At 28.6% G+C, this 26588-nt stretch overlaps 1 protein-coding gene across 1 annotated transcript; it reads right to left on the bottom strand.

Annotated features, from left to right (window-relative positions):
* Positions 1 to 7: 7 nt before the first annotated feature.
* Positions 8 to 20958, bottom strand: LOC129976039 (alpha-tocopherol transfer protein-like). The gene is made up of 6 exons (XM_056089387.1): positions 20864 to 20958; positions 5802 to 5949; positions 3848 to 4087; positions 1541 to 1731; positions 459 to 569; positions 8 to 382 (listed from the first exon to the last, which is right to left on the bottom strand). The coding sequence occupies exons 2-6, from the start codon at positions 5947 to 5949 to the stop codon at positions 167 to 169; spliced, it is 906 nt and encodes a 301-aa protein (XP_055945362.1). The 5' UTR covers positions 20864 to 20958; the 3' UTR covers positions 8 to 166.
* Positions 20959 to 26588: the final 5630 nt, after the last annotated feature.

Genomic DNA, 26588 nt, shown 5'->3' with positions numbered 1-26588 from the left:
CAAAACAACATAAAATTTTATTCAATAAATAGTTTTTAATAAAACAAAAAGGAAACATGAGCTATAATTTTAAATAAGAAATATTCTTGTTGAAACAAAAAGCTCAGACAGGTGTTATGATTATTTACATTCAGTTTGAGACAGTTAAAAATTCCCACCTGTTGATTTATTGAAACACTTTCATGGATAATCTATCTTTCTTTGTTTTGATATTACCATAAGCGAAAAAACTAAGAAATTTCTCTTCTTCGGCTTTTAAATCATGCATAATATTGACAAGCTCGTCTTCTTTCAATTTCCCGCCAAATTTTTCAGGAAGAATCTCGGGAGAAATGGATGCATGTAGATCTTTCCAATCATTTTTCTTTGCATGAAAAAATACCTGAAAAAAAACTCAAATGAGTTAATTTCTCTAATAAAAATATCATTTCTTTACATATAAAATTTGAGTAACTTACTCGATTCTTAATTTTTTTCGGTAGAAATTGATTAAGAACTTTTAATATTAGTGGAAAAAACGAAGGCATATTAACCACATGCATGGCTTTCACTCGACAAGGGTAGGTATTCTGAAACAAAAGAATTTAAATGAAATCATATCACAAGACAATAAGAAGAATTTAATGCTGGGATTATGGATAATTTCATAAGGGGTATTATGAAGCGGAAAATATTGCTTAAATTATGCAGTTAAATGCCATATATTCAGTGTCTTACTTAAAAACTTTGAACTTATTTTGTTTGTCTAAACATTACTGGAACTATTTCAATGAATATAATTTTATTTGTGCTGTTGTACTTACACTTTACACTCACTCAGCATTTCAGACAACTGTTGATGATTTTTTTAAATCAAACTCCAACCTGGTTGCATGCAAGATATATAAAAATGGAAATGTATTATTAGTTTTTCAGATATATAATAATTTTAAGATTTTTCTTACGTTTACAAAAAAAAATGATTTAAAATTTAATTTTTGATTTCAATACTATAAGTTACCAAAATATTCTAGTATTACTTTCAAAATTTTTAAAATTATAACTTTAAAGTTGTTGTTTCTTATGGCACTTGTCACGGACAAGTCCGCTGTTACGAAGACAGCGATTATAAGCCGGAGGGGGAGCGTCTCTTGTTTTTATAGTAGCGCCAGCTAGGACCAAGAGTACGACTTTGCTACTCACGCATCACTCAGTCGCTTGCACAACCGCTTTTTACAGGAGGGCACATTCACACATCTCACAGAAAGAACAACGGAAGAACAACCATGCCCAAACCGGGACTCGAACCCGGGAAAGACGCGCTACCCCTATGCTAGAGCGCCGGCTTTACTTTTAAGTGAAGTTAAAATTGTAAAATTTATAATCAACGTTGATTATTAAACTTTCCACTATGTCTTTTTACGCCAACAAATGGTGCGTTATCGCATTTGAACAGAAATGATGATCAAACTAAAAGAATAAAAAGATTTTAAATAATAATTTTTTCGAAAACATAAATACTTTTAAAAATATGAAAAAAATAATGAATTATTTTTCTCACCAATAACGAATCGACAAACACGCGAGTCCAGGAAGGTGTAAAAGCTAGATAACCATGGATGTCCATTCCTTCATAGTCAAAAACAAATGTTCCCCCGCATATCTGATTGACTGGATTTTGTATGAAGTTGTGAGATGTGACTAATTCTAGGTAGAAGCGGTGAGCAAAAGTGTATTTTCTGTAGTCAATTGCTGAGTGGGGGAAAATAAAATAAATGCAATATTCTTTAAGATTAAGGAATAAAAACATAATGAATGAATAAAACAAAATAGGCAATAAATAAAAAATTAAATATAATAGTTAAATTAATAGTTTTAATATGATCAAGTCATGCACAAATCCTCACTTTACCAATTGAGGGTTATCAAGCCATGTCAAATTGTTTGTGCAAATCTTGGCCAATTTGGAACAGTTGTGTCAAAGATTGCATTGATTGAAATAATGATTAATTTTTGGGAAAATTATATTAAAATTTTCTTGTTATCTAAGCCAACTATATCTGATAATATGCATTTTTCAAATAAAGTTTCACAGCAGAATTATTATATGTAATTGTTATACTTGGCGACTTAATAGCGTCTTTAAATTTTAACATTTAATTGAAAGAAGATTTTAAAAAATGTGCACTCTCAGCATTTAATTTATTCAATAAACGAATAAAGAGTAAAATACAATAATTTTTTAAAAGGTTGAAGGGAACTCTGAATAACAATAGATCTTCCTTGCTTCAGTTTACATTTCTAGGAAAGTTCGGTGCGAATTTAACAACTATAAGTTCTAGGACGATAAATAATTTGTCACGTCAATAATTTGTTTTCAATAATTTGTATATACAATGTAAAACGTCAAACTCAGAGTTACCAAATTTGGATACAATTACATCTTGGTGAAATCTGTTCACCACGAAAAAAGACTTTAAAATTATTATCATGTTTTAAATGGAATAAAGATTTATCGGAATTGAATATTTTCCCTGGATGGATTCAGAGTATATTGGTGAATAAAATTCCTACAAGTTAATAAATTAAAGATATAAAATTTTAATGATAAAAACTTTTTAGTACAATTTTTTTTCTTGAATTTTAATAAATTTTCAAAATTAGTTTGAAACACGATTTTGTATCAAAAATACTCATTTATATAAATGCATGCAACAAAATATCGAAATTGTGAATAATCGATTTAAATATTTTAATAGTTCTCAAAACCAAAATAAATATTAAATTATTCAGTTTAAACTTATTAATGTTTTTGTTTTCACGTGTTTCAAAACACTGAGAGTTCGTTTTAACATGATGAGATTTTTAATCTGATATCCCTTTTGTAAATTGTAACGCACCAATTCAATAGCTGAGATAAGTAACCAGGTGAATACAAGACGTATGTGTAAAGCCCGCAACACTATCATTCTTCGATATTTCAATCTCTGTTTAAATATTTCCTGTTATATTTTTTCGTACAATTCTGAATATATATATATACCGAAATAATGGTTTTTTATTTTTATTTTCTAGCATACGTAGTAAAGAGAAAATATAGTAAGCGTCAAAAAATGCGAACTCGAAATTTTGACAAATTTTCAAGTTTTAGACTTCTCTGAGTTCGAAAAACAATTTTTTAGAAACCGTCCGTCTGTCTGTGGCAAAGATAAGTAAAAAACGCTTTGATCTAGAAGGGTGAAATTTGGTATACGGTATTTACATCAAATTTGCAGATATCCATCAAATTCTGAGCAAAATGTGTTGAGAGGCAGTCTGTCTGTCCGACTGTTCAAATATAAGTTAACACAATAATTACAAAACGACGAGAGCTAGATAGATAAAATTCGGTGCACAGATTTAGCATCTACAGTGTAGATAGTAGATACCTATCAATTTTTGAGCTAAATCCAACTAAGGGTTGACTGTCAGTCAGTCTGTGCTTTTAGAAACATGTAAACGTGATTGTTCTAAAACGCAATGACTATAATACATCAAATTTGGTATGAGATTTTGTAACTAGAAGTGCAGTTTTCAAATCTTTATTTCAAGAGATTGAGAAAAACGTGTCTTTAATACAAATTCGATTTTTGGATAGTATTAACGCCTGCCAGGGATTAATCGCCAAATAACTCGCCAAACATAACACAATAGATTCAGTAAAAATGCTAAATTCACGTCAAAAGTTAATATTTCGTAAATATTGTATGCCAATTTCATGTAAGATGTTCTCTCGAAGGACAAGTTTATTAGAGAGTATGCGAGAAAGTTTTGGGGAGACCCTCCCCACTGGTTTTAGATTGATTTAAGAGTTTAATAAAACATTTACCTGCTTTTCCAAAAAGTAAAAATGAGTTATCCGCACATCTATAAGGAGATAACTTCAAATGACGTATACTTTCAGCTTCTTGAAGGGGAAAAGAAAATTTCTTGTAGATATCTAGATACACGTCTAACTGTTGGTAGTACTTGATAACTCGCTGAAATGCTTTCGCGGTATCATATTTAGATACCCTCATAAAAGGCGACAGAAATATCTCATCCAAACATGGTTCAAGATCCTTCACCCCTGAAATTATTAAATATCTACATTAGGATCCATATTCAACAAAAAGTTCGGTTTGCAAATTTGAGGTATCATATTTAGATACTCTCATTAGAGGTGACAGATATTATTCGTCAAAATATATCAATCGCCTATGTGAAATTGCAAGATGGCTACCAAGATAAACAATGCAATTAAGTGGCCATATTTAAAGACTAATTATTTAAATCCTACTCAAATTTTCATTTCTTATTGAAAAATTCACAGATTTTTTTATCACTTCTGAACTATCATTGAAAGTGTTTGCTCTATTAATGGTGATGCCGTGTCCGCTTTACCACGGAAAGGGGGTGCAGTAGCTTCTGAGGGTAAAGGCCCCTGAGCACCCGAGGGCAGAAGTCTGACTTATAGCTCATATGAAGATGAAACTCATACACTCGCTTGCACATCCCTTTTTACAGGGGGGCACATTCACACACCTCCCAGATAGAATACAGATGAACAACCATGCCCGAAACGGGATTCGAATCCGGGACGCCTAGAACACGGGGAAGAGTCGCTACCCCTATGCAAGGACGCCGGCGTTTGCTCTATTAGCCATGTCATATACTTTAGCTGTCATCTTGCTATTTGGTATTGCCAACTTGACATATTTCCGTTATACAAAGTCACATCATTCAGTGTATTGCTACAGAAAGCAATTTTTGACATACGACATTTTGCTCTGTGTATGACCATATGCTATTATATATAGAATAGTAGATGCACATCAGATTTTGATTTAAATCCCTCAATTAGTTTAACTTGATGCAAGTATATCTATTCATGTATAAATGAATGCAGTATCTCTAAAAATCACCAACAGAGTTTCATTAATTTTAACATGTGTTCTTTACATTCATTTTTCAAATCATTGGCACATGTTAAAAGCGGTTCATGAAATAGAAGGGATAATGTTCGAATATCCGTATTCTATATTTTTTTAGCTTGTGAAATGTTGTGGAAATGTTATATGATGTACTTGCTGATTTTTATAATGACTTCCGTTTAAGACAGACTATGCTGGAGAAAATGTGATGAAAAATAACAAACAGTAAAGTTAAAAATTAGATTGATGTTTCATTCTGTAGATATTCCTACACTGTGAATTTATTTAATTTGATGAAATTTAAACGCTAAAATCCCAGTTCTGATTATGAGGCTGCATGTAAAACTTTTGATTATTTTATTAGATAGAAAAACTTTGATAAGATTTGATATATACAAAAATACCATTTTCTTAAAGCCGTGAAAATAGAAGATGATATATTTAAACCACAAATTGCTTATATAAATGCACATTTCTAATCTCGAAATACGTAAATTGTTGCCAGTCAATATTTACTATTTACACTATAAACAGTTTAAACTACACAGTAATATAATAATTGTAATACAAAAAAACAAATGTATTTTTAAATCAGTTTAAATCAGTTTTTAAATCAGCAGCGGTCACTAGAGTTGAATTTTTTTTAATGTATTTTTTCGCCAAACTGTTAATTTTTAGGAATTAGTAAATAGTTTTTTGGCGAAGATTTGAGTTGTTGGCGAGAAATGTTGCCAAAGACATCATGATTTTTACTTAGCTCTTTTTTTATATTTTTAGCAGATCCATGATTTTTAACAATAAGCACATAAAATAATTAAATAATTTAAAACCTTTTATTTAAATACAAACAATATATTATAAAAATTTTACTTTTTAAGTCTCTGCGAAGTATTTCAAGACATCTAGCTCTAGTTTCTTCTGTCTCATTTATTTCTTGCATATTTTTTACTGTGACAGGATCATTTGTATCAGTTGTGTCATAACGCAAAAATTCAGATCTTGAATTATCCATTTCCATCTAAAATGAAATTTTAAGTAAATATTATTTAAATATTTTAGCAAATACTAGCAGTTTTTAACAGCCAGTTGATTCGTTGGAATTAATAGTCGTTATAATTTCAATTAAATATTTTATTTAGTTTGAATTTAATGGTATTGTTAAAAGCTTGTAAAGTTGCTTCCCAGCACGGTTATTTCTATCACCGGAAAGATTAATTTACAATCGTCTGTACTGGATGCTGCTCGGGTGCCGAGCCAGTGATCTCAGAACTTGGGGACTTTGGCGACAAAATAGATAAGTCCCGGAAACTTCGAGCATTTTAACGATCTGCCCATTAGGAACCAAGATACGCCTGATTGGCCTAGAAGATTCTTGGCCCGTCTCCCGGGAACTAAAAAAGGACGGCAGTCTCAAGCTGTGAGTAGCGTAGTCAGAGTCGTAGATAAGTAACGAGTCTTCGAGAGGGTAGCGAAGCAACGGCGGAGTGCCAGCGTTTGTGTGGACTCAAGCTAGTGCTGAACTGAGCTGTGTGCCGAGTCCTGTTGTCTATTGTGGAAGCAGCATCGAGTCCTGTGAGGAGTAACCAGTCGTGTGGTAGTGAGTCGGCAATTGGATACAGCTAAAGCGAGGGACCGTGAGAATTTCAGCCGTTTGGAGAGACCGTAGGGTGAAGCTCCCAGAAACCCCTCTGCTGCTGGATTCTGTCTGGCCGCTTTGAATGCTATGGTCGATTATTACTTGAGGGCTACTGTTTGTTGTAGTGTGCTGCTTTGTGTTCGTCTCGGCTGTATACAGTTGTCGTCTTTGTATTTGTGTCGTCTGTGTTCTCGTGTTCTTTGTGTAATAAACGTCAGTCGTTGTTTTCTTCTGAGGTCTGCTGACAAAGTTTTCACACCATACACCCACTACAGACGAACCCTGTGAAATCCGTAATAGTATAATCTGCAAAATATTTTTAAGCTTTAAATTTTGATAGTCATATAACTAATACATTATTGACGCCTTACACTATTATATTCATAGTACTCTACGTTTTTTTAGTTTTCTGTCATCTCTTCTAAAATTTCAACTTTGTAACAGAAATTATTAAAACGAAACCTGTAAAACTACAACTAATTCAAGAGCTTTTATTGCTGAAAGAAAGCATTTCTTAAAATATGAACACAGAAATAGAATCGTTCAGCATACTATTCTTATTTGTACTATAAAATATCTTTGGCAATATCTTAGAAGATGATTTAATAGTAAGTTCTCTGATTCAACATAAAATTCTGCTTCTTACACTACAAAATAATTTTTAAATGAATAAGAACGATAATATATTTTTATACTTTTTTTCTATTTGAGGAAAGAGTAACAATCTTTAAAAATGAAAGCATTTCAAAACACTTTTTATTGCTTACTTTTGAAGCGAAACCTTATCTTTTAGTGCTACAAAATCTCAAAAAAAGTATATGAAAAATACACTTTATAAGGAAATAAATTTACTATGGGATAAAATCACGTATTCATATATTCATATTAAACAATGAAAGAAAACTCCAGGATGAAAAAAATGTACCAATAATAAAAACTATTTGAGATTCTTTACAATATCGAAATATATTGTGTTAAATATTCTTTAAATATTTTTTTAATTATTTTTAAAAAATGAACTACAAAAACTGAACCTTTGAAATTTCCAGATAATGAAAGATTTTTCTGCTGTGACAATTTTGGGATTAATAATGAAAAAGCATCAAAAATTTGCTTAATTTTTAATTAATATCGTTTCTTTCAATTTTCATTAAAAATTTCAAAACATCGCTTCGAAGTCATATTTTCATCTTCCATGATATATTTGGGCCAAATGTGGTATCTCAAACGGTCTGTTCCTTAGATTTCCTTTACACAAACGTCATAAGAATCAATAAGAATCGATAACGATAAGAATCAATGAGAAATCTAATCTATTTATTTCATGCAGGAAAGACGACTGAATATTTTAAAAACGTATATTTTTTATGTCAGTTTTAAAAAAGCTCATAATACGCCAGGCCAGGAATTCTCTACTTAACAAATGAAAATAAATGAATAAATAAAAGTCTTTTATCGTAAAATTCAAATTATCATGTGAGACTATTTTTTTTCTCTTCACCATGTTCTCATGACTCATATTTCGCAATCACCACCAATTAGAAAAGCATTTATGATCATTTCAAAATCAGTCGAGTTCGAAAATTTCTTCTCAACGCCTGAATTTTTCTTCCTGAAAATCCAGTTTAAACCGGTTTTAAACAATCATGTGACTATCAGATTACTCATGCGTCAATATTTAAAAAACGATATTTTTTTTTTTTTATTTTTTTTTAATCGTTTAAACTCCAAAACGTTATTTGAAAGACATTTTTTTTTCATTTTTATTTTATTTTCTTTCTTTTTTGAGAAAATCCGGTTTAAACTAGTTTGGAATGATCACGTGACTATAGTATTGCGCAGTCGTCAACGTTTAGAAAAACGATTTTTTTCACCTTAATTTCAAAATTATTTGAGCCACAAAACTTTTTTTGCGAACTAGAAAAATTAAAAATACAAATAAAAAATTATATATATATATACATATACAAAAGTATTAGAATCAAGTTAATAGGAAAAACAAAAATCAAATAAAAATTAAACCAAAAAAATTATTAAAAAATATTAAAAAAGAATCCGGCCTGAAGACTTTTTCAAGGGTCACCCTCAGGCAGGGATTCAAATAAAGGGATTTTTTCTGTGAGGACATACAGACATTAAGTCTAATAATGATTCCTCGTGACCCGAAAATCCCCCGAAATTATGCTCAAGAGATATACCATTTTAACAGAAAGGAAATACAAAATAACAAATTAGAAAAAAACCACAAAGTAAAAATACAATGAAAACAATAACAATAAAAACAAAATTAAAATTAAAATTAAAAACGAAAAGTCCAGAACATACCTTCCAACAGTGAATGAAACTTTAAACAATCGATTGTGATTTCCTGTTTTTGAAAGTTAACGGAAAATTATGTAAACAGAGGTAGGCACCCAGCGCCATCTATTGAGTGATCCAATATGCAAGTAAATTTCTATTTTTATTTAAGCCAAAAGATTAATCCCAAACCATACCTTGTTTAATTAAAAAATTGACATTACAGTAATTTCTAGGAAAATCATTTTTAATTAAATTTTTAAGGAGGATATTTGATGCTTCAATATAAGAATTTTTATTATTGCATACCCTTTTGATCCTGTTAACTTGTGAGAAAATTAGATTTTTGAAAATTTTAGAGTTTAGATTGGAATGGTAGTTACATAGTTTTGTTATTTTAAAGTTGAAATCATCCCTTTTATCGTATATACCAACTATTGTTTTATCATTAGCAATTTCGATTTTTAAATCCAGAAAGGTAGCCTCAAGTTGATTTATATTTGTATCTTTTAGAATTAAATCTTTTGGATAGCAATTAGTAATAATATTAGTATTGTCGAAGTTAATCAAAAGTAGGTCATCAATATATCTCCACCCGTTTATTAAATTATATTTAATTATTTTTTTCTCATAGTAATGCAGGAAAATATTAGCTAAAGCACTTGAGAAAGCTGTCCCCATTGGAATGCCCTTGACTTGTTTATAAAAATTAATACCATTAAACACGTAATTTTCAGTAATATTAAAATTACATAACTCAAGCCAGTTATTTTTAGGAATGATATTTTCATTTAAATATTCGTCATATATAAAAGTGCAGACCTTTATTAATTTTTCATGAGGTAGATTAGTGTATAAATTTTCGAAATCGAAAGTATTAAGTTTATTAATGTTGTTATCTTTAAGAAAATCCAATACTTCTTTGTTACTAGAAATAATAAAGTTGTCTTCATTTTTTATTTTGTCCAGGATAATTTTTAAGTATTTAAAGAAATGTTTACCCGTATAGTAATTATAACTACCAGTGCTACAGGTTACGAATCTGAATTTTAATGGATTTTTATGAAATTTAACTGTTGGGAATAAATAAGGATAGTTAAGAGAGCAAGTCTTAGTTTTGGTTTTTTTTTGCAAAAGCTAGCATTCTTTTATCTAATTCCTTTTTTCCGGTGTTCTTTAACATATAAGTTGCATTAGAGTTATATTCATTAATTAAAAGTTCTTTATAATAATATTTACAAATTAAACAGAAATTATTTGCTGATTTATCTATTACTGTAATAACAAATTTTTCTTTTAAATTTTTTATTTCATTTTTTAATGTTTTACTAAAATAAATCCCACGTTCTTTAGATCTGTCAAAATCAGTATTCAATTTTATTTTAATTTCCTTTAAAATTCTCACTTTCCATTCCCCGAAACCTTCCGCAGGCCAGTGGTATTTTCTAGATATTTTGGCAATAAAAACATCCAAATCATTACCAATAGAAATCAAAATTTTGTTATGGTTTATTTTTTCTCTTAATCTAAATTTTGTTCCTCTTCCCATCAAATCTCTTAAAGAGTTGGATTCAATAATTTTTAAATTACCTGTAATAATATGACCTTTATCAATATCTATAAAATCTTTATATTTTTCCTTGTTACAGTAACAATCTGTTTTATTTATTTTATCTAAATTTTTGCTATAGTAATTATAATTACAAATTTTTTTCTTTAAAGTTGAAGTGTAACTAAACGCTATTGATACATTAGTTTTATCTGCAAGAGGAAAAAATATATTATTATTATGTATAATTTTGGGTAATTTTAGATATTCAAAGTAAATATCCAAGAATTTAATCACACAGTATTCTTTGTAAACATTATTTTTATTATTAAAAAGTAAATCGTTTTTTCCAATGTTAAGTTTACATTTAATAAGATCTAGAATAATACATTTAGTGTACGAATTTTTAAACTCTAATTCCCCGAATTTATTATTTAAAAACCATTTCATTTTATTATTTCTAAGACCAAAAATGTATTTCCTAATTCTGTGAATGTTTTCACTATTGTGTTCCAGATTACAGTAATTTTGAAATTCCTCAAATATAATTTGAAAATTGCCTCCTTTCCCTTTACCTCTTTTAAATCTTTTAGAAAAGTTATCTTTATTTAGAAAATTTTTAAAAATGTTAAATTTGTTATAAATGCAATTATTGTTTAAATCTGCATAACCTTCCCCATTTAATTTACTATTGAGACCATAAGGAAATAAAGTTTTCAGGTTGCAAATATAAATGTTTTCCAGATCTAATCTTTTGTTTAATTCGTTAATATTGTCTTCTAGAATGTAGATATTAATATTGTTAAAGTTATGTTTTTGAAAATGCTCCAGTTCGAAGTCAGTGGTCCTATTTTTTATGAAGTTTTTTATATCGGATCTGTGATTGTTAATTCTTAAATTAAGCTCGGTGCTAGTTTGGCCAATATATTTTAAATTACATTCTGAACAATTAAGGAGATAAATCAAATTTTTGTTTTTACAGAATGTTTGTAATTTTGAGTTTTCATTTTTGATCTGTTCCTTATCTGCCAAAGGACATGTCCTACACTTTCCTTTTCCACAAATTTTATATTTTTTTGTATTTTTAAGATTTTTTAAACAAAACAATTGTGTCAGTAATTTTTTCTCCGTGAATGCTCCTGACACAAAGCTATCCACAGTGCCCCTTGGTAGAGCGCGCGACGGGCCATGCGCTATGATAAATTCGTTATTAACTTTTTGCATAGTTTAATTTATTTATTAAAATTAAAATATATCTCCTAAACGCCAAAAACAAGGAATTCTCGAAAAAGTAAAATCAGTAAAAATGATCTGAAAATTCTTAAATTTTTTAGGCAATACACCAAAAAACCTATTGAACCCCCCACCACCACCAAAAAAAACTATTAAAAATATTTTATTTAAAAATTTTTTTTTTTTTTTTTTTTTTTTTTTTTTTTTTTTTTTTTGCAGTTCGTGGAACAGCGCACCTGCAGCTAAATTCCAACCAAATGCAAGAACGAGTAACCAATCTAAAGTAAGAAAAAGTTTGAAAACGAAACTAAAATGAAAACGAAACAAAACAGTTTCGAAATCGCAACTAAAATTTATTACCTATTTAAACTAAAACCAAAAAGGAACTTCATAGTATTTAGAGAGCGCAATTGCAGCTACTTCTAAAACACAGATGAATTTATACAAAAGTATTAGAATCAAGTTAATAGGAAAAACAAAAATCAAATAAAAATTAAACCAAAAAATTATTAAAAAATATTAAAAAAGAATCCGGCCTGAAGACTTTTTCAAGGGTCACCCTCAGGCAGGGATTCAAATAAAGGGATTTTTTCTGTGAGGACATACAGACATTAAGTCTAATAATGATTCCTCGTGACCCGAAAATCCCCCGAAATTATGCTCAAGAGATATACCATTTTAACAGAAAGGAAATACAAAATAACAAATTAGAAAAAAACCACAAAGTAAAAATACAATGAAAACAATAACAATAAAAACAAAATTAAAATTAAAATTAAAAACGAAAAGTCCAGAACATACCTTCCAACAGTGAATGAAACTTTAAACAATCGATTGTGATTTCCTGTTTTTGAAAGTTAACGGAAAATTATGTAAACAGAGGTAGGCACCCAGCGCCATCTATTGAGTGATCCAATATGCAAGTAAATTTCTATTTTTATTTAAGCCAAAAGATTAATCCCAAACCATACCTTGTTTAATTAAAAAATTGACATTACAGTAATTTCTAGGAAAATCATTTTTAATTAAATTTTTAAGGAGGATATTTGATGCTTCAATATAAGAATTTTTATTATTGCATACCCTTTTGATCCTGTTAACTTGTGAGAAAATTAGATTTTTGAAAATTTTAGAGTTTAGATTGGAATGGTAGTTACATAGTTTTGTTATTTTAAAGTTGAAATCATCCCTTTTATCGTATATACCAACTATTGTTTTATCATTAGCAATTTCGATTTTTAAATCCAGAAAGGTAGCCTCAAGTTGATTTATATTTGTATCTTTTAGAATTAAATCTTTTGGATAGCAATTAGTAATAATATTAGTATTGTCGAAGTTAATCAAAAGTAGGTCATCAATATATCTCCACCCGTTTATTAAATTATATTTAATTATTTTTTTCTCATAGTAATGCAGGAAAATATTAGCTAAAGCACTTGAGAAAGCTGTCCCCATTGGAATGCCCTTGACTTGTTTATAAAAATTAATACCATTAAACACGTAATTTTCAGTAATATTAAAATTACATAACTCAAGCCAGTTATTTTTAGGAATGATATTTTCATTTAAATATTCGTCATATATAAAAGTGCAGACCTTTATTAATTTTTCATGAGGTAGATTAGTGTATAAATTTTCGAAATCGAAAGTATTAAGTTTATTAATGTTGTTATCTTTAAGAAAATCCAATACTTCTTTGTTACTAGAAATAATAAAGTTGTCTTCATTTTTTATTTTGTCCAGGATAATTTTTAAGTATTTAAAGAAATGTTTACCCGTATAGTAATTATAACTACCAGTGCTACAGGTTACGAATCTGAATTTTAATGGATTTTTATGAAATTTAACTGTTGGGAATAAATAAGGATAGTTAAGAGAGCAAGTCTTAGTTTTGGTTTTTTTTGCAAAAGCTAGCATTCTTTTATCTAATTCCTTTTTTCCGGTGTTCTTTAACATATAAGTTGCATTAGAGTTATATTCATTAATTAAAAGTTCTTTATAATAATATTTACAAATTAAACAGAAATTATTTGCTGATTTATCTATTACTGTAATAACAAATTTTTCTTTTAAATTTTTTATTTCATTTTTTAATGTTTTACTAAAATAAATCCCACGTTCTTTAGATCTGTCAAAATCAGTATTCAATTTTATTTTAATTTCCTTTAAAATTCTCACTTTCCATTCCCCGAAACCTTCCGCAGGCCAGTGGTATTTTCTAGATATTTTGGCAATAAAAACATCCAAATCATTACCAATAGAAATCAAAATTTTGTTATGGTTTATTTTTTCTCTTAATCTAAATTTTGTTCCTCTTCCCATCAAATCTCTTAAAGAGTTGGATTCAATAATTTTTAAATTACCTGTAATAATATGACCTTTATCAATATCTATAAAATCTTTATATTTTTCCTTGTTACAGTAACAATCTGTTTTATTTATTTTATCTAAATTTTTGCTATAGTAATTATAATTACAAATTTTTTTCTTTAAAGTTGAAGTGTAACTAAACGCTATTGATACATTAGTTTTATCTGCAAGAGGAAAAAATATATTATTATTATGTATAATTTTGGGTAATTTTAGATATTCAAAGTAAATATCCAAGAATTTAATCACACAGTATTCTTTGTAAACATTATTTTTATTATTAAAAAGTAAATCGTTTTTTCCAATGTTAAGTTTACATTTAATAAGATCTAGAATAATACATTTAGTGTACGAATTTTTAAACTCTAATTCCCCGAATTTATTATTTAAAAACCATTTCATTTTATTATTTCTAAGACCAAAAATGTATTTCCTAATTCTGTGAATGTTTTCACTATTGTGTTCCAGATTACAGTAATTTTGAAATTCCTCAAATATAATTTGAAAATTGCCTCCTTTCCCTTTACCTCTTTTAAATCTTTTAGAAAAGTTATCTTTATTTAGAAAATTTTTAAAAATGTTAAATTTGTTATAAATGCAATTATTGTTTAAATCTGCATAACCTTCCCCATTTAATTTACTATTGAGACCATAAGGAAATAAAGTTTTCAGGTTGCAAATATAAATGTTTTCCAGATCTAATCTTTTGTTTAATTCGTTAATATTGTCTTCTAGAATGTAGATATTAATATTGTTAAAGTTATGTTTTTGAAAATGCTCCAGTTCGAAGTCAGTGGTCCTATTTTTTATGAAGTTTTTTATATCGGATCTGTGATTGTTAATTCTTAAATTAAGCTCGGTGCTAGTTTGGCCAATATATTTTAAATTACATTCTGAACAATTAAGGAGATAAATCAAATTTTTGTTTTTACAGAATGTTTGTAATTTTGAGTTTTCATTTTTGATCTGTTCCTTATCTGCCAAAGGACATGTCCTACACTTTCCTTTTCCACAAATTTTATATTTTTTTGTATTTTTAAGATTTTTTAAACAAAACAATTGTGTCAGTAATTTTTTCTCCGTGAATGCTCCTGACACAAAGCTATCCACAGTGCCCCTTGGTAGAGCGCGCGACGGGCCATGCGCTATGATAAATTCGTTATTAACTTTTTGCATAGTTTAATTTATTTATTAAAATGAAAATATATCTCCTAAACGCCAAAAACAAGGAATTCTCGAAAAAGTAAAATCAGTAAAAATGATCTGAAAATTCTTAAATTTTTTAGGCAATACACCAAAAAACCTATTGAACCCCCCACCACCACCAAAAAAAACTATTAAAAATATTTTATTTAAAAATTTTTTTTTTTTTTTTTTTTTTTTTTTTGCAGTTCGTGGAACAGCGTACCTGCAGCTAAATTCCAACCAAATGCAAGAACGAGTAACCAATCTAAAGTAAGAAAAAGTTTGAAAACGAAACTAAAATGAAAACGAAACAAAACAGTTTCGAAATCGCAACTAAAATTTATTACCTATTTAAACTAAAACCAAAAAGGAACTTCATAGTATTTAGAGAGCGCAATTGCAGCTACTTCTAAAACACAGATGAATTTATACAAAAGTATTAGAATCAAGTTAATAGGAAAAACAAAAATCAAATAAAAATTAAACCAAAAAAATTATTAAAAAATATTAAAAAAGAATCCGGCCTGAAGACTTTTTCAAGGGTCACCCTCAGGCAGGGATTCAAATAAAGGGATTTTTTCTGTGAGGACATACAGACATTAAGTCTAATAATGATTCCTCGTGACCCGAAAATCCCCCGAAATTATGCTCAAGAGATATACCATTTTAACAGAAAGGAAATACAAAATAACAAATTAGAAAAAAACCACAAAGTAAAAATACAATGAAAACAATAACAATAAAAACAAAATTAAAATTAAAATTAAAAACGAAAAGTCCAGAACATACCTTCCAACAGTGAATGAAACTTTAAACAATCGATTGTGATTTCCTGTTTTTGAAAGTTAACGGAAAATTATGTAAACAGAGGTAGGCACCCAGCGCCATCTATTGAGTGATCCAATATGCAAGTAAATTTCTATTTTTATTTAAGCCAAAAGATTAATCCCAAACCATACCTTGTTTAATTAAAAAATTGACATTACAGTAATTTCTAGGAAAATCATTTTTAATTAAATTTTTAAGGAGGATATTTGATGCTTCAATATAAGAATTTTTATTATTGCATACCCTTTTGATCCTGTTAACTTGTGAGAAAATTAGATTTTTGAAAATTTTAGAGTTTAGATTGGAATGGTAGTTACATAGTTTTGTTATTTTAAAGTTGAAATCATCCCTTTTATCGTATATACCAACTATTGTTTTATCATTAGCAATTTCGATTTTTAAATCCAGAAAGGTAGCCTCAAGTTGATTTATATTTGTATCTTTTAGAATTAAATCTTTTGGATAGCAATTAGTAATAATATTAGTATTGTCGAAGTTAATCAAAAGTAGGTCATCAATATATCTCCACCCGTTTATTAAATTATATTTAATTATTTTTTTCTCATAGTAATGCAGGAAAATATTAGCTAAAGCACTTGAGAAAGCTGTCCCCATTAGAATGCCCTTGACTTGTTTATAAAAATTAATACCATTAAACACGTAATTTTCAGTAATATTAAAATTACATAACTCAAGCCAGTTATTTTTAGGAATGATATTTTCATTTAAATATTCGTCATATATAAAAGTGCAGACCTTTATTAATTTTTCATGAGGTAGATTAGTGTATAAATTTTCGAAATCGAAAGTATTAAGTTTATTAATGTTGTTATCTTTAAGAAAATCCAATACTTCTTTGTTACTAGAAATAATAAAGTTGTCTTCATTTTTTATTTTGTCCAGGATAATTTTTAAGTATTTAAAGAAATGTTTACCCGTATAGTAATTATAACAACCAGTGCTACAGGTTACGAATCTGAATTTTAATGGATTTTTATGAAATTTAACTGTTGGGAATAAATAAGGATAGTTAAGAGAGCAAGTCTTAGTTTTGGTTTTTTTTGCAAAAGCTAGCATTCTTTTATCTAATTCCTTTTTTCCGGTGTTCTTTAACATATAAGTTGCATTAGAGTTATATTCATTAATTAAAAGTTCTTTATAATAATATTTACAAATTAAACAGAAATTATTTGCTGATTTATCTATTACTGTAATAACAAATTTTTCTTTTAAATTTTTTATTTCATTTTTTAATGTTTTACTAAAATAAATCCCACGTTCTTTAGATCTGTCAAAATCAGTATTCAATTTTATTTTAATTTCCTTTAAAATTCTCACTTTCCATTCCCCGAAACCTTCCGCAGGCCAGTGGTATTTTCTAGATATTTTGGCAATAAAAACATCCAAATCATTACCAATAGAAATCAAAATTTTGTTATGGTTTATTTTTTCTCTTAATCTAAATTTTGTTCCTCTTCCCATCAAATCTCTTAAAGAGTTGGATTCAATAATTTTTAAATTACCTGTAATAATATGACCTTTATCAATATCTATAAAATCTTTATATTTTTCCTTGTTACAGTAACAATCTGTTTTATTTATTTTATCTAAATTTTTGCTATAGTAATTATAATTACAAATTTTTTTCTTTAAAGTTGAAGTGTAACTAAACGCTATTGATACATTAGTTTTATCTGCAAGAGGAAAAAATATATTATTATTATGTATAATTTTGGGTAATTTTAGATATTCAAAGTAAATATCCAAGAATTTAATCACACAGTATTCTTTGTAAACATTATTTTTATTATTAAAAAGTAAATCGTTTTTTCCAATGTTAAGTTTACATTTAATAAGATCTAGAATAATACATTTAGTGTACGAATTTTTAAACTCTAATTCCCCGAATTTATTATTTAAAAACCATTTCATTTTATTATTTCTAAGACCAAAAATGTATTTCCTAATTCTGTGAATGTTTTCACTATTGTGTTCCAGATTACAGTAATTTTGAAATTCCTCAAATATAATTTGAAAATTGCCTCCTTTCCCTTTACCTCTTTTAAATCTTTTAGAAAAGTTATCTTTATTTAGAAAATTTTTAAAAATGTTAAATTTGTTATAAATGCAATTATTGTTTAAATCTGCATAACCTTCCCCATTTAATTTACTATTGAGACCATAAGGAAATAAAGTTTTCAGGTTGCAAATATAAATGTTTTCCAGATCTAATCTTTTGTTTAATTCGTTAATATTGTCTTCTAGAATGTAGATATTAATATTGTTAAAGTTATGTTTTTGAAAATGCTCCAGTTCGAAGTCAGTGGTCCTATTTTTTATGAAGTTTTTTATATCGGATCTGTGATTGTTAATTCTTAAATTAAGCTCGGTGCTAGTTTGGCCAATATATTTTAAATTACATTCTGAACAATTAAGGAGATAAATCAAATTTTTGTTTTTACAGAATGTTTGTAATTTTGAGTTTTCATTTTTGATCTGTTCCTTATCTGCCAAAGGACATGTCCTACACTTTCCTTTTCCACAAATTTTATATTTTTTTGTATTTTTAAGATTTTTTAAACAAAACAATTGTGTCAGTAATTTTTTCTCCGTGAATGCTCCTGACACAAAGCTATCCACAGTGCCCCTTGGTAGAGCGCGCGACGGGCCATGCGCTATGATAAATTCGTTATTAACTTTTTGCATAGTTTAATTTATTTATTAAAATGAAAATATATCTCCTAAACGCCAAAAACAAGGAATTCTCGAAAAAGTAAAATCAGTAAAAATGATCTGAAAATTCTTAAATTTTTTAGGCAATACACCAAAAAACCTATTGAACCCCCCACCACCACCAAAAAAAACTATTAAAAATATTTTATTTAAAATTTTTTTTTTTTTTTTTTTTTTTTTTTGCAGTTCGTGGAACAGCGCACCTGCAGCTAAATTCCAACCAAATGCAAGAACGAGTAACCAATCTAAAGTAAATATATATATATATATATATATATATATATATATATATATATATATATATATATATATATATATATATTTACTATAGTAATAAATACAGGGTGGTTATAATTAAACTTCCCCTATAAACAGCATCATACAACACAAACGGGGGAACGGATTGCAACGAAATTTGGCATATAGACTATACACGAGATGCGCTCACGGAATTTCAAGAATTTTTTTAGTTCCAAATTGTCCACCAGAATGTGCTTTTTACGAAAAAACATTAATTTAAACACAATAAACGATCAAAACGGAATACAGAAACAGATATTGACTAGTTTTTGATCATCTTGTCATCGAACCACATTAAATAAAAGTAAGGAAAAAATAACAGTACGCTGTTTGAGAGAAAAAGAAAAGACAGTTCAGTTTGCAGAAACAAGAATATATTAGGACGAAATTGCACAAGAGGAGCAGTTGCTAATCGTGTCGAGGACGATGTAGGAAAAGGTGCTCCATGTGACCACCCAAATTCACCTGCAAAATTTCAAGTCGATGGACAGTGTGTTCAACAGCAGATCTTAACTGATCAGTTGTGATGGTTGCACATGAAGAGTTATGGAGTTCTTAAAGAACTCCTTCATTCATTCAAAGCAGTCATTCAACGTCGCAACACCGTCTCGATAAGATACCATCATCATTACAGCTGGGAACATCGACATAAAACATGACAACGATTGCAAACGTTTCTTACCCTAACTTGTTTTCATAAAGTTTCCTCTTCTTAGCAAACATGCAAATCTCGACACTTTTTCCTAGAACTGACAGCTTTTCCCGGTTTTACATTTTATGACTCATAATTCTTGTTCTGGATTGTTAATATTGTTTCTGTATTCCATTTTGGTCGTTTATTGTGTTAAAATTATTTTTTTCTGGCAAAAGCGTCCTCTGGTGGACATTTTAGAACTAATTTTTTTTCAATATTCCATGTGCGCATCTCGTGTATAGTCTATTTGCCAAATTTCGTTGCAATCCGTTCACCCGTTTGCGTTATATGATGCTGTTTATAGGGGAAGTTTAATTATAACCACTCTTATTCATGTCTTATTATATAATATATATTATATATTATGCCTCTGTATATATTATAGAACCAAAACAACATCATGTTCACGCATGATAATAAATAAAAAGGACAAGTTTTCGCTTGCTGCTAAAACTTGGAGAAGAAATCAAAATTTTTTTCATCGCTATTATCCATATGTTTATCTTATAATCCTTTGGAGGAACTAAAAATCAGAGCTTTTCCGTTTACTAACGTGACCTTTTAATCTCATAGTAGAGCTGCGATATTAATCTTTTTTGTTCTATTTCTGGAAAGATGATTTTATCACAATCCATACAGAAACAATACTGAAATCAAAACAAATGTCAAAGAATAATAATTATATTATAAATTCTTATAACTCATTTACTTACTTGTACAGAAACAATATTTAAATTAAGCAAATACCAGAGAAAAATAATTAAATCATTTGAAAGCAAACAAAAATCAAAGAAAAATACTTCTATCGTTTGAAAGCAAACAAAAATCAGAGAAAAACAATTAAATCATTTGAAAGCAAACAAATATCAGAGAAAAATAATTAAATCATTTGAAAGCAAACAAAAATCAAAAGAAAATATTTCTGTCGTTTGAAAGCAAACAAAAATCAGAGAAAAACAATTAAATCATTTGAAAGCAAACAAATATGAGAGAAAAAGGATTAAATCATTTGAAAGCAAACAAGTATGATAGTAACAGTTTTAAAACAAAAAAATATATTATAACAGAAAAAAAATTAATAAGACATAAAACATTCATTATTTTACCTGCGAAAAAGATATGCAAATTTAACTTATTGGAATGTTTACTTTAAAATCTGGAAACAGATCTCATAAACTCCTCCTCATGTGATGAAGATGCGATCCCCCCCCCCAAGATAGTAGAGTTTTGATATCTCACCACCTGAACAAAGCTCAATTGATTAGAATTAGAACATATTAATCGCACGTGGATGTTAGTGTCATTGAAGAAAAGGCAATCATTAAAAAGATTAAAGTTGCATACAAAAGAACTTAAAAACTGCTTTCTGTTTAATATGAGTGGCCACTTATCATTTGAGAAGTAATCGGTATTTTAAAAACTTTTCTAAAGAGTTAAAATGAAGACTAAATATTGGGAATGTCATTTTTCATTGACATAACTTGTCGTATATTTTCATCAATACAAAAAAAAATTAAAAAAAAATATTTGGTTAAACTTTTCTCGTTCTTTTTGGTTTCTCTCTCTTTGAGATTCAAAAAATTCTGGAAGACTAAAATGAAAAATAAATATTCTCTTTTTGACTTAACTTCTCGTATACTTTCACATAAGAATACTATTTAAAGATTTTCGTAAAATATTTTTATCTCTTTTTTGGTCTCTCTCATCTCTTTTCTTTTTCAGATTCAAACAATTTTGAAAGTATCAAAATGAAAAATAAGAACTAGAAATATTTTTGTCTTTTATGTTATTATTCATACATTTCCATATTAAAAGGTTATTTGAAACGTTTGATCAAATCTCTTTGTCATCAAGATTTTTTATTTATTTGTCATTTAGAATAAATTATTTTCGACTTGTAGAAATACTGTGGAAGTATATAAATTGCCTATTTTTACTATAGTTTCGTACTGTAGTTATATTTTTTTGTGATTAATCAGAATTCAATGATGATTTTTAAAGATCATCATTGTAAAAGAAAACTAATTTTAATTTTATTCTAAAACTATAAAATTAAAAGTTTATGTAAAACTCTAAAGTGCTGATAATACTTGTTTAATTCCCTTGTAAATTTCTAATGAATTTTCAGCAATTTTTTTTAAAATTTTTTTTATCCAATTTTCAATAAGAGATTAATATATTGCTAACCAGAAGGTCTAACCGTTTTCATTGTTTCACCAAACAATTAATCGCATGAAAGTTTATATTATTATCAAATATTTAATTTTTCTATTGTTGAAAGTTAAGGAAGAAACATTCTTTTTAATATCTATGCACTTTATAAGACTAATTCGAAAATAAATAATATCTTTAAATTTAGAAGAAAGATAAACTACATATTTTAATAACCCTGCAATGATGCGTGACTGGTCTCCATTATACAGGATCATATGCGCTACGAACAAAACATAAGGCAATTAAAAATACAACAGCTTCAATATGAGACAATTTAATAGAAAACATGAAGTTTAACCTAAAATATTTCGCTGAAATGAAAAGTAACCAATATAATCGACGAATCAGCTAAATCGCTAAATTCGTATTGTTCAAAAATTAAAAAAGTTTAATTTTCAATTCTTAGCTTAGAATTCGAATGAAAAAGAAATAAATCAGAATTAATTAGAATTACATCAAATGAATTAACTTTATTCCAATAGCAAACTCACAGAGACAGAAAAAATTGGTATTATCAACAAATTAGTATTTAAAACTTTCAATAATAGTCAATAATTCTATAATAGTCAATTCACAAAATAGTCACCTATACATAAATACCTATAAATATATATTATCTATACTTTATAGTGACCTATACATAAATAACAGGCATACAAAATGGCATATTAAAATATAAATACAAGATGATGAATAACAAAAATGACTAAGAAACCTTCAAGTAAGAAAATAAATACAATAATCTCTACATCTACATTCTTCAAGAAATCAGAAAAATAGAGCTGGAAATGGCGGGAAAATGCCAATCCGGCAAATTACGTACTTGGGTAAAATTGCTTAAGAAAAAGCAGATAAATGTATCAGAACTGCACACTTAATCAATACTGTACATGATATAATTACTTTATCGTGTTCGAAGTATACAGAATGGACTGTAATCGATAAAAAAATTCGGTACCTAGATTTTGACAAATGATGTTCCGGACTGCCGTGTTCAAAAAACAACACCTTTATGACATTATGTCTGCCTATCCAACTGTGAGAACGACAATTTGAGAATTCTCTGAGATATAAGGATGACATTTTGTATATGGACTAAGAACATTTTTTGGATTTCTATCAAATTTTGAGTGATATCCATTCACTTGTTTATCTAGCTATACAACAACATGTCTATCAATCTGGCTATACAGTCACATGTCTATCTAGCTATACAGCAACATGTCTATCAATCTAGCTATACAGTCACATGTCTATCTAGCTATACAGTCACATGTCTATCTAGCTATACAGCAACATGTCTATCAATATAGCTATACATTCACATGTCTATCTAGCTATACAACAACATGTCTGTCAGTCTAGCTATACAGTCATATGTCTATCTAGCTATACAACAACATGTCTATCTATCTAGCTGTACAGGCATATGTCTATCTAGCTATACAACAACATGTCTATCTATCTAGCTATACAGTCATATGTCTATCTAGCTATACAACAACATGTCTCTCTATCTAGCTATACAGTCATATGTCTATCTAGCTGCAAGTGCATTCGAAATCTCTAAAACGTAAAGAGTTAGGTATAGGATATCTGGTGCACAGGTTTAGAATCTAAAATGTAGATTATTTTCAAATTTTGGAACCAAATCAATTTAAGACTTGTCCGTCTATCGGTTGAATATATGTAAAAGTAAGAACTCATAAATTCAATGATTTAAACCATAAAATTTGTCCTGTAATCTTTTGATTACAACTGTAGTTTCTTATCAAATTCATTATCAATCAGCTTGAAAAAAGGCGCCAAAGCACTTTAGATTCAGTAAAAAATGTTAAATTCACGCCAAATAACTATAATTCGTTATAACATGCTAGACATTCACAATCTTAACCAAGGTCCTCAATCTTACACAGGGAAGGAGTTACGGGGAGATTATTCACAGCACTTACTTAACTTATATAAATGTTTGTTGCGACTTATGCCACTTTACAAGCTCGCTGACCGTTATTTGTCAGTGATTTAAGCCGAATGAGCGCCACTTGTTTTTTCAGTAGCTCCAACTGGGGCCAAGAGTACGACTTAGCTACTTCATTCGTCGCATTCGCTTGAACAACCCCTTTTTACAGGGGGGGGCGCATATACAAATAGAACACAGAAGAACAACCATGCCCGAACCGGGAGTCGAACCCGGGATACACAGACCACGGGGAAGACGCGCTACCCCTATGCCAGGATGCCGGTGTATAACATTTTAAACAATTTATCTAATGAAGATGATTTATCTTTGTAATTCAGCTTTTGTAATATATCGACTAATAGTGACTGTCTTTATCTTTCATAGAATATATATGGATTCATTTATGATGAACAAGGCATTTTTTCAATTAATATTATATTTATAATATAAATAACATTTATTTTTAGCAAAACGTTCAGCATTACTTCCTCCGGAATTATACAAAACAAATAGATTTCGATAAATTTATTCTTTGTATCTCTCCTTTGTAATTCAAATTCACATATGTTAATGAAATCTGTCTTTGCATGGTAACTCGAAGTATTTCTGGTTGATCAGGATGCAATTTTACGTCAATCTGTTTCCATTTAGAACTGCTGCACAAGATGTTAATGGCGAAAAATGTAAAATTTCATAAGCTTAAAGAGAAATTAATTAAATGAATTAATGAAAATTATTAATTAATGAAAATTAAACTGAAAGCAGGGTAATATTCCAATTGAATCTTAGTTAGAAGCCTTTTAGTCGGTTTCAAAACCTTAAAAATCCAAATTTTAATGATAATGCTGTGTATTTGGATTCTAAATAAAAGAACGATGATTTTTTTTTAACTCGCCTAAATTAGTTAATCGAATTATTGCTTCTATTGAACATTTTAAAAACCTTAATTAATGCACTTAGCTGGCATGTTGAATTATATTAAAAATTCTAAGTAAATATTAGAATTTTGGATGACAGAAAATTGGGCATTGTGGCCAAATAACAATATTTTGGACAAAGTAAGATTACGTTATACCAATTTGACGATAGGGTTTGAAAATAGAAATTTCAAAAAACAAACAAAACAAAATCTTTTGCCATCATAATTTCAAAACATGAAAAAGAAAACTTTTTTACCTGCTGTCAGAAGCTCAATGTGTGCCCATGCAGCTGATATCCAAGAAAAGATTCTGATTTTGTCTGGTACTTAGAAATAGATGAAATCAATTTAAGGAAATTATTTTATTATTAATGAGGAAAAAAGTCATTAAAATGAAGATTTTTCATTGTTTCTCGTAATAAGAACATAAATTTTCAGCATTTTCCTTTTAGAAACCACTGGATTACAAATTTAAATTATACTGATACCAGAAACAAGGATTTAAATAAAATATCCCGTAATCACCTTTTACATACTTTAAAAAATTATTCAAATTGAAGTGATACAAAGACGAGATTATTAGATTGTATGAATTTTGAAGGTAATATTGAGAAATTAAAAAACATTCTATTTCGCAATGCAAACAGAATTTAAATTTAGTTTGAATCTTAAGGAAGTTGCATTCTCAAAAGAAGAAGTTTCGAAATGCCTTCCTATCACGTCATTATCTGGCTTTGGTATATTAATTTTTAGCCATTTTCTTCTGTTTAGATACATAAGTACGAGGGATAGTTAAAAAGTAAAAGGACTTTTGGAATTTCTCTTCTCAGTGTTTGGTAACTCAGAACGCTGAATTAACGCTGAACGCTGGTAACGTTGAATTAGTGCAGTCAGCAACACTTCTATGCAACGTGTCACTCCATTTCCGCGTTAATCGTTGGAGTGCAGCAGACCGTTAAATATGGCAGCTCCATTATCGATCTGGGACAAGAAGGAATTTTATAGTAAATCCTTACTGTAGATAAAGCATGGGTACGGCATCATGAACTGGAAAGTAAGGTTGTGAGCATGGCTTGGAAACACCCATTATCACCAGAAGTAAAAAAATTTAAGCGCCAACCATCAGCTGGTAAGATTATGCTAACACTAATCTGGGACATGGAAGTGTAATACAGGGGTGTTTGTGGGACCCCAAAAAATCCCCTAAAACTTTTACGGACTTACTACCGGCATTTTGGAGTTTCGAGAAGGGGGGGGAGAAATGAAAAATTACAATTATGAAATATTGAATGACCTAATTATAAAAGTTCAATGAATTACTTTTTTTGCAAAATTAATAACCATAAATTTTCAAACATATAAACTACTACATTTTATGCAAATATTTTAAATTACCTGAATTAATTCTTTAAAAAAAATTATCTAATTTCTGCTGCTTTTTTTTATTTTCTGATGTTTGTGGGCTTGTCTTTCTTTTGTGGTGAACTTCATAATTGCAGGAAGATTGACTTTTATTTTCCTCATTTACAGTTGAAGAAATTTCCTCGAGAACTGCACATGCAGAGGTAGAAGCAGTTTGCTTTTCTGCTAATGTAGAAGGTTTTTCAGAGACTTTTATAGGTGACTCATCTGAAATACATGTTTTTAAGTCCTCTTGATATGTTTTCCAACTTCTGTTCATATTCAGTAAGAGATCTTTGTGAGTTGGATCAGTCATTGGATTTTTTGAGCCATATTT

The sequence above is a fragment of the Argiope bruennichi genome, chromosome 7 (assembly GCF_947563725.1).
Source record: "Argiope bruennichi chromosome 7, qqArgBrue1.1, whole genome shotgun sequence".
NCBI classification, from domain to species: domain Eukaryota; kingdom Metazoa; phylum Arthropoda; class Arachnida; order Araneae; family Araneidae; genus Argiope; species Argiope bruennichi.
Note: the sequence above shows the minus strand (reverse complement) of the source record. Positions and strands in the feature narration are given on the sequence as shown.

Bases quoted from the DNA above. Each gene is read 5' to 3' on its own strand.
- LOC129976039 (XM_056089387.1), bottom strand. From the start codon at position 5,949: ATGGAAATGGATAATTCAAGATCTGAATTTTTGCGTTATGACACAACT. The intron at 1,732-3,847 runs GTAAATGTTTTA...TCCCCCACTCAG, and splicing joins TTTACTTTTTGGAAAAGCAG to CAATTGACTACAGAAAATAC. The intron at 383-458 runs GTAAGTTACTCA...GTTTTTTTTCAG, and splicing joins CGAAAAAAATTAAGAATCGA to GTATTTTTTCATGCAAAGAA.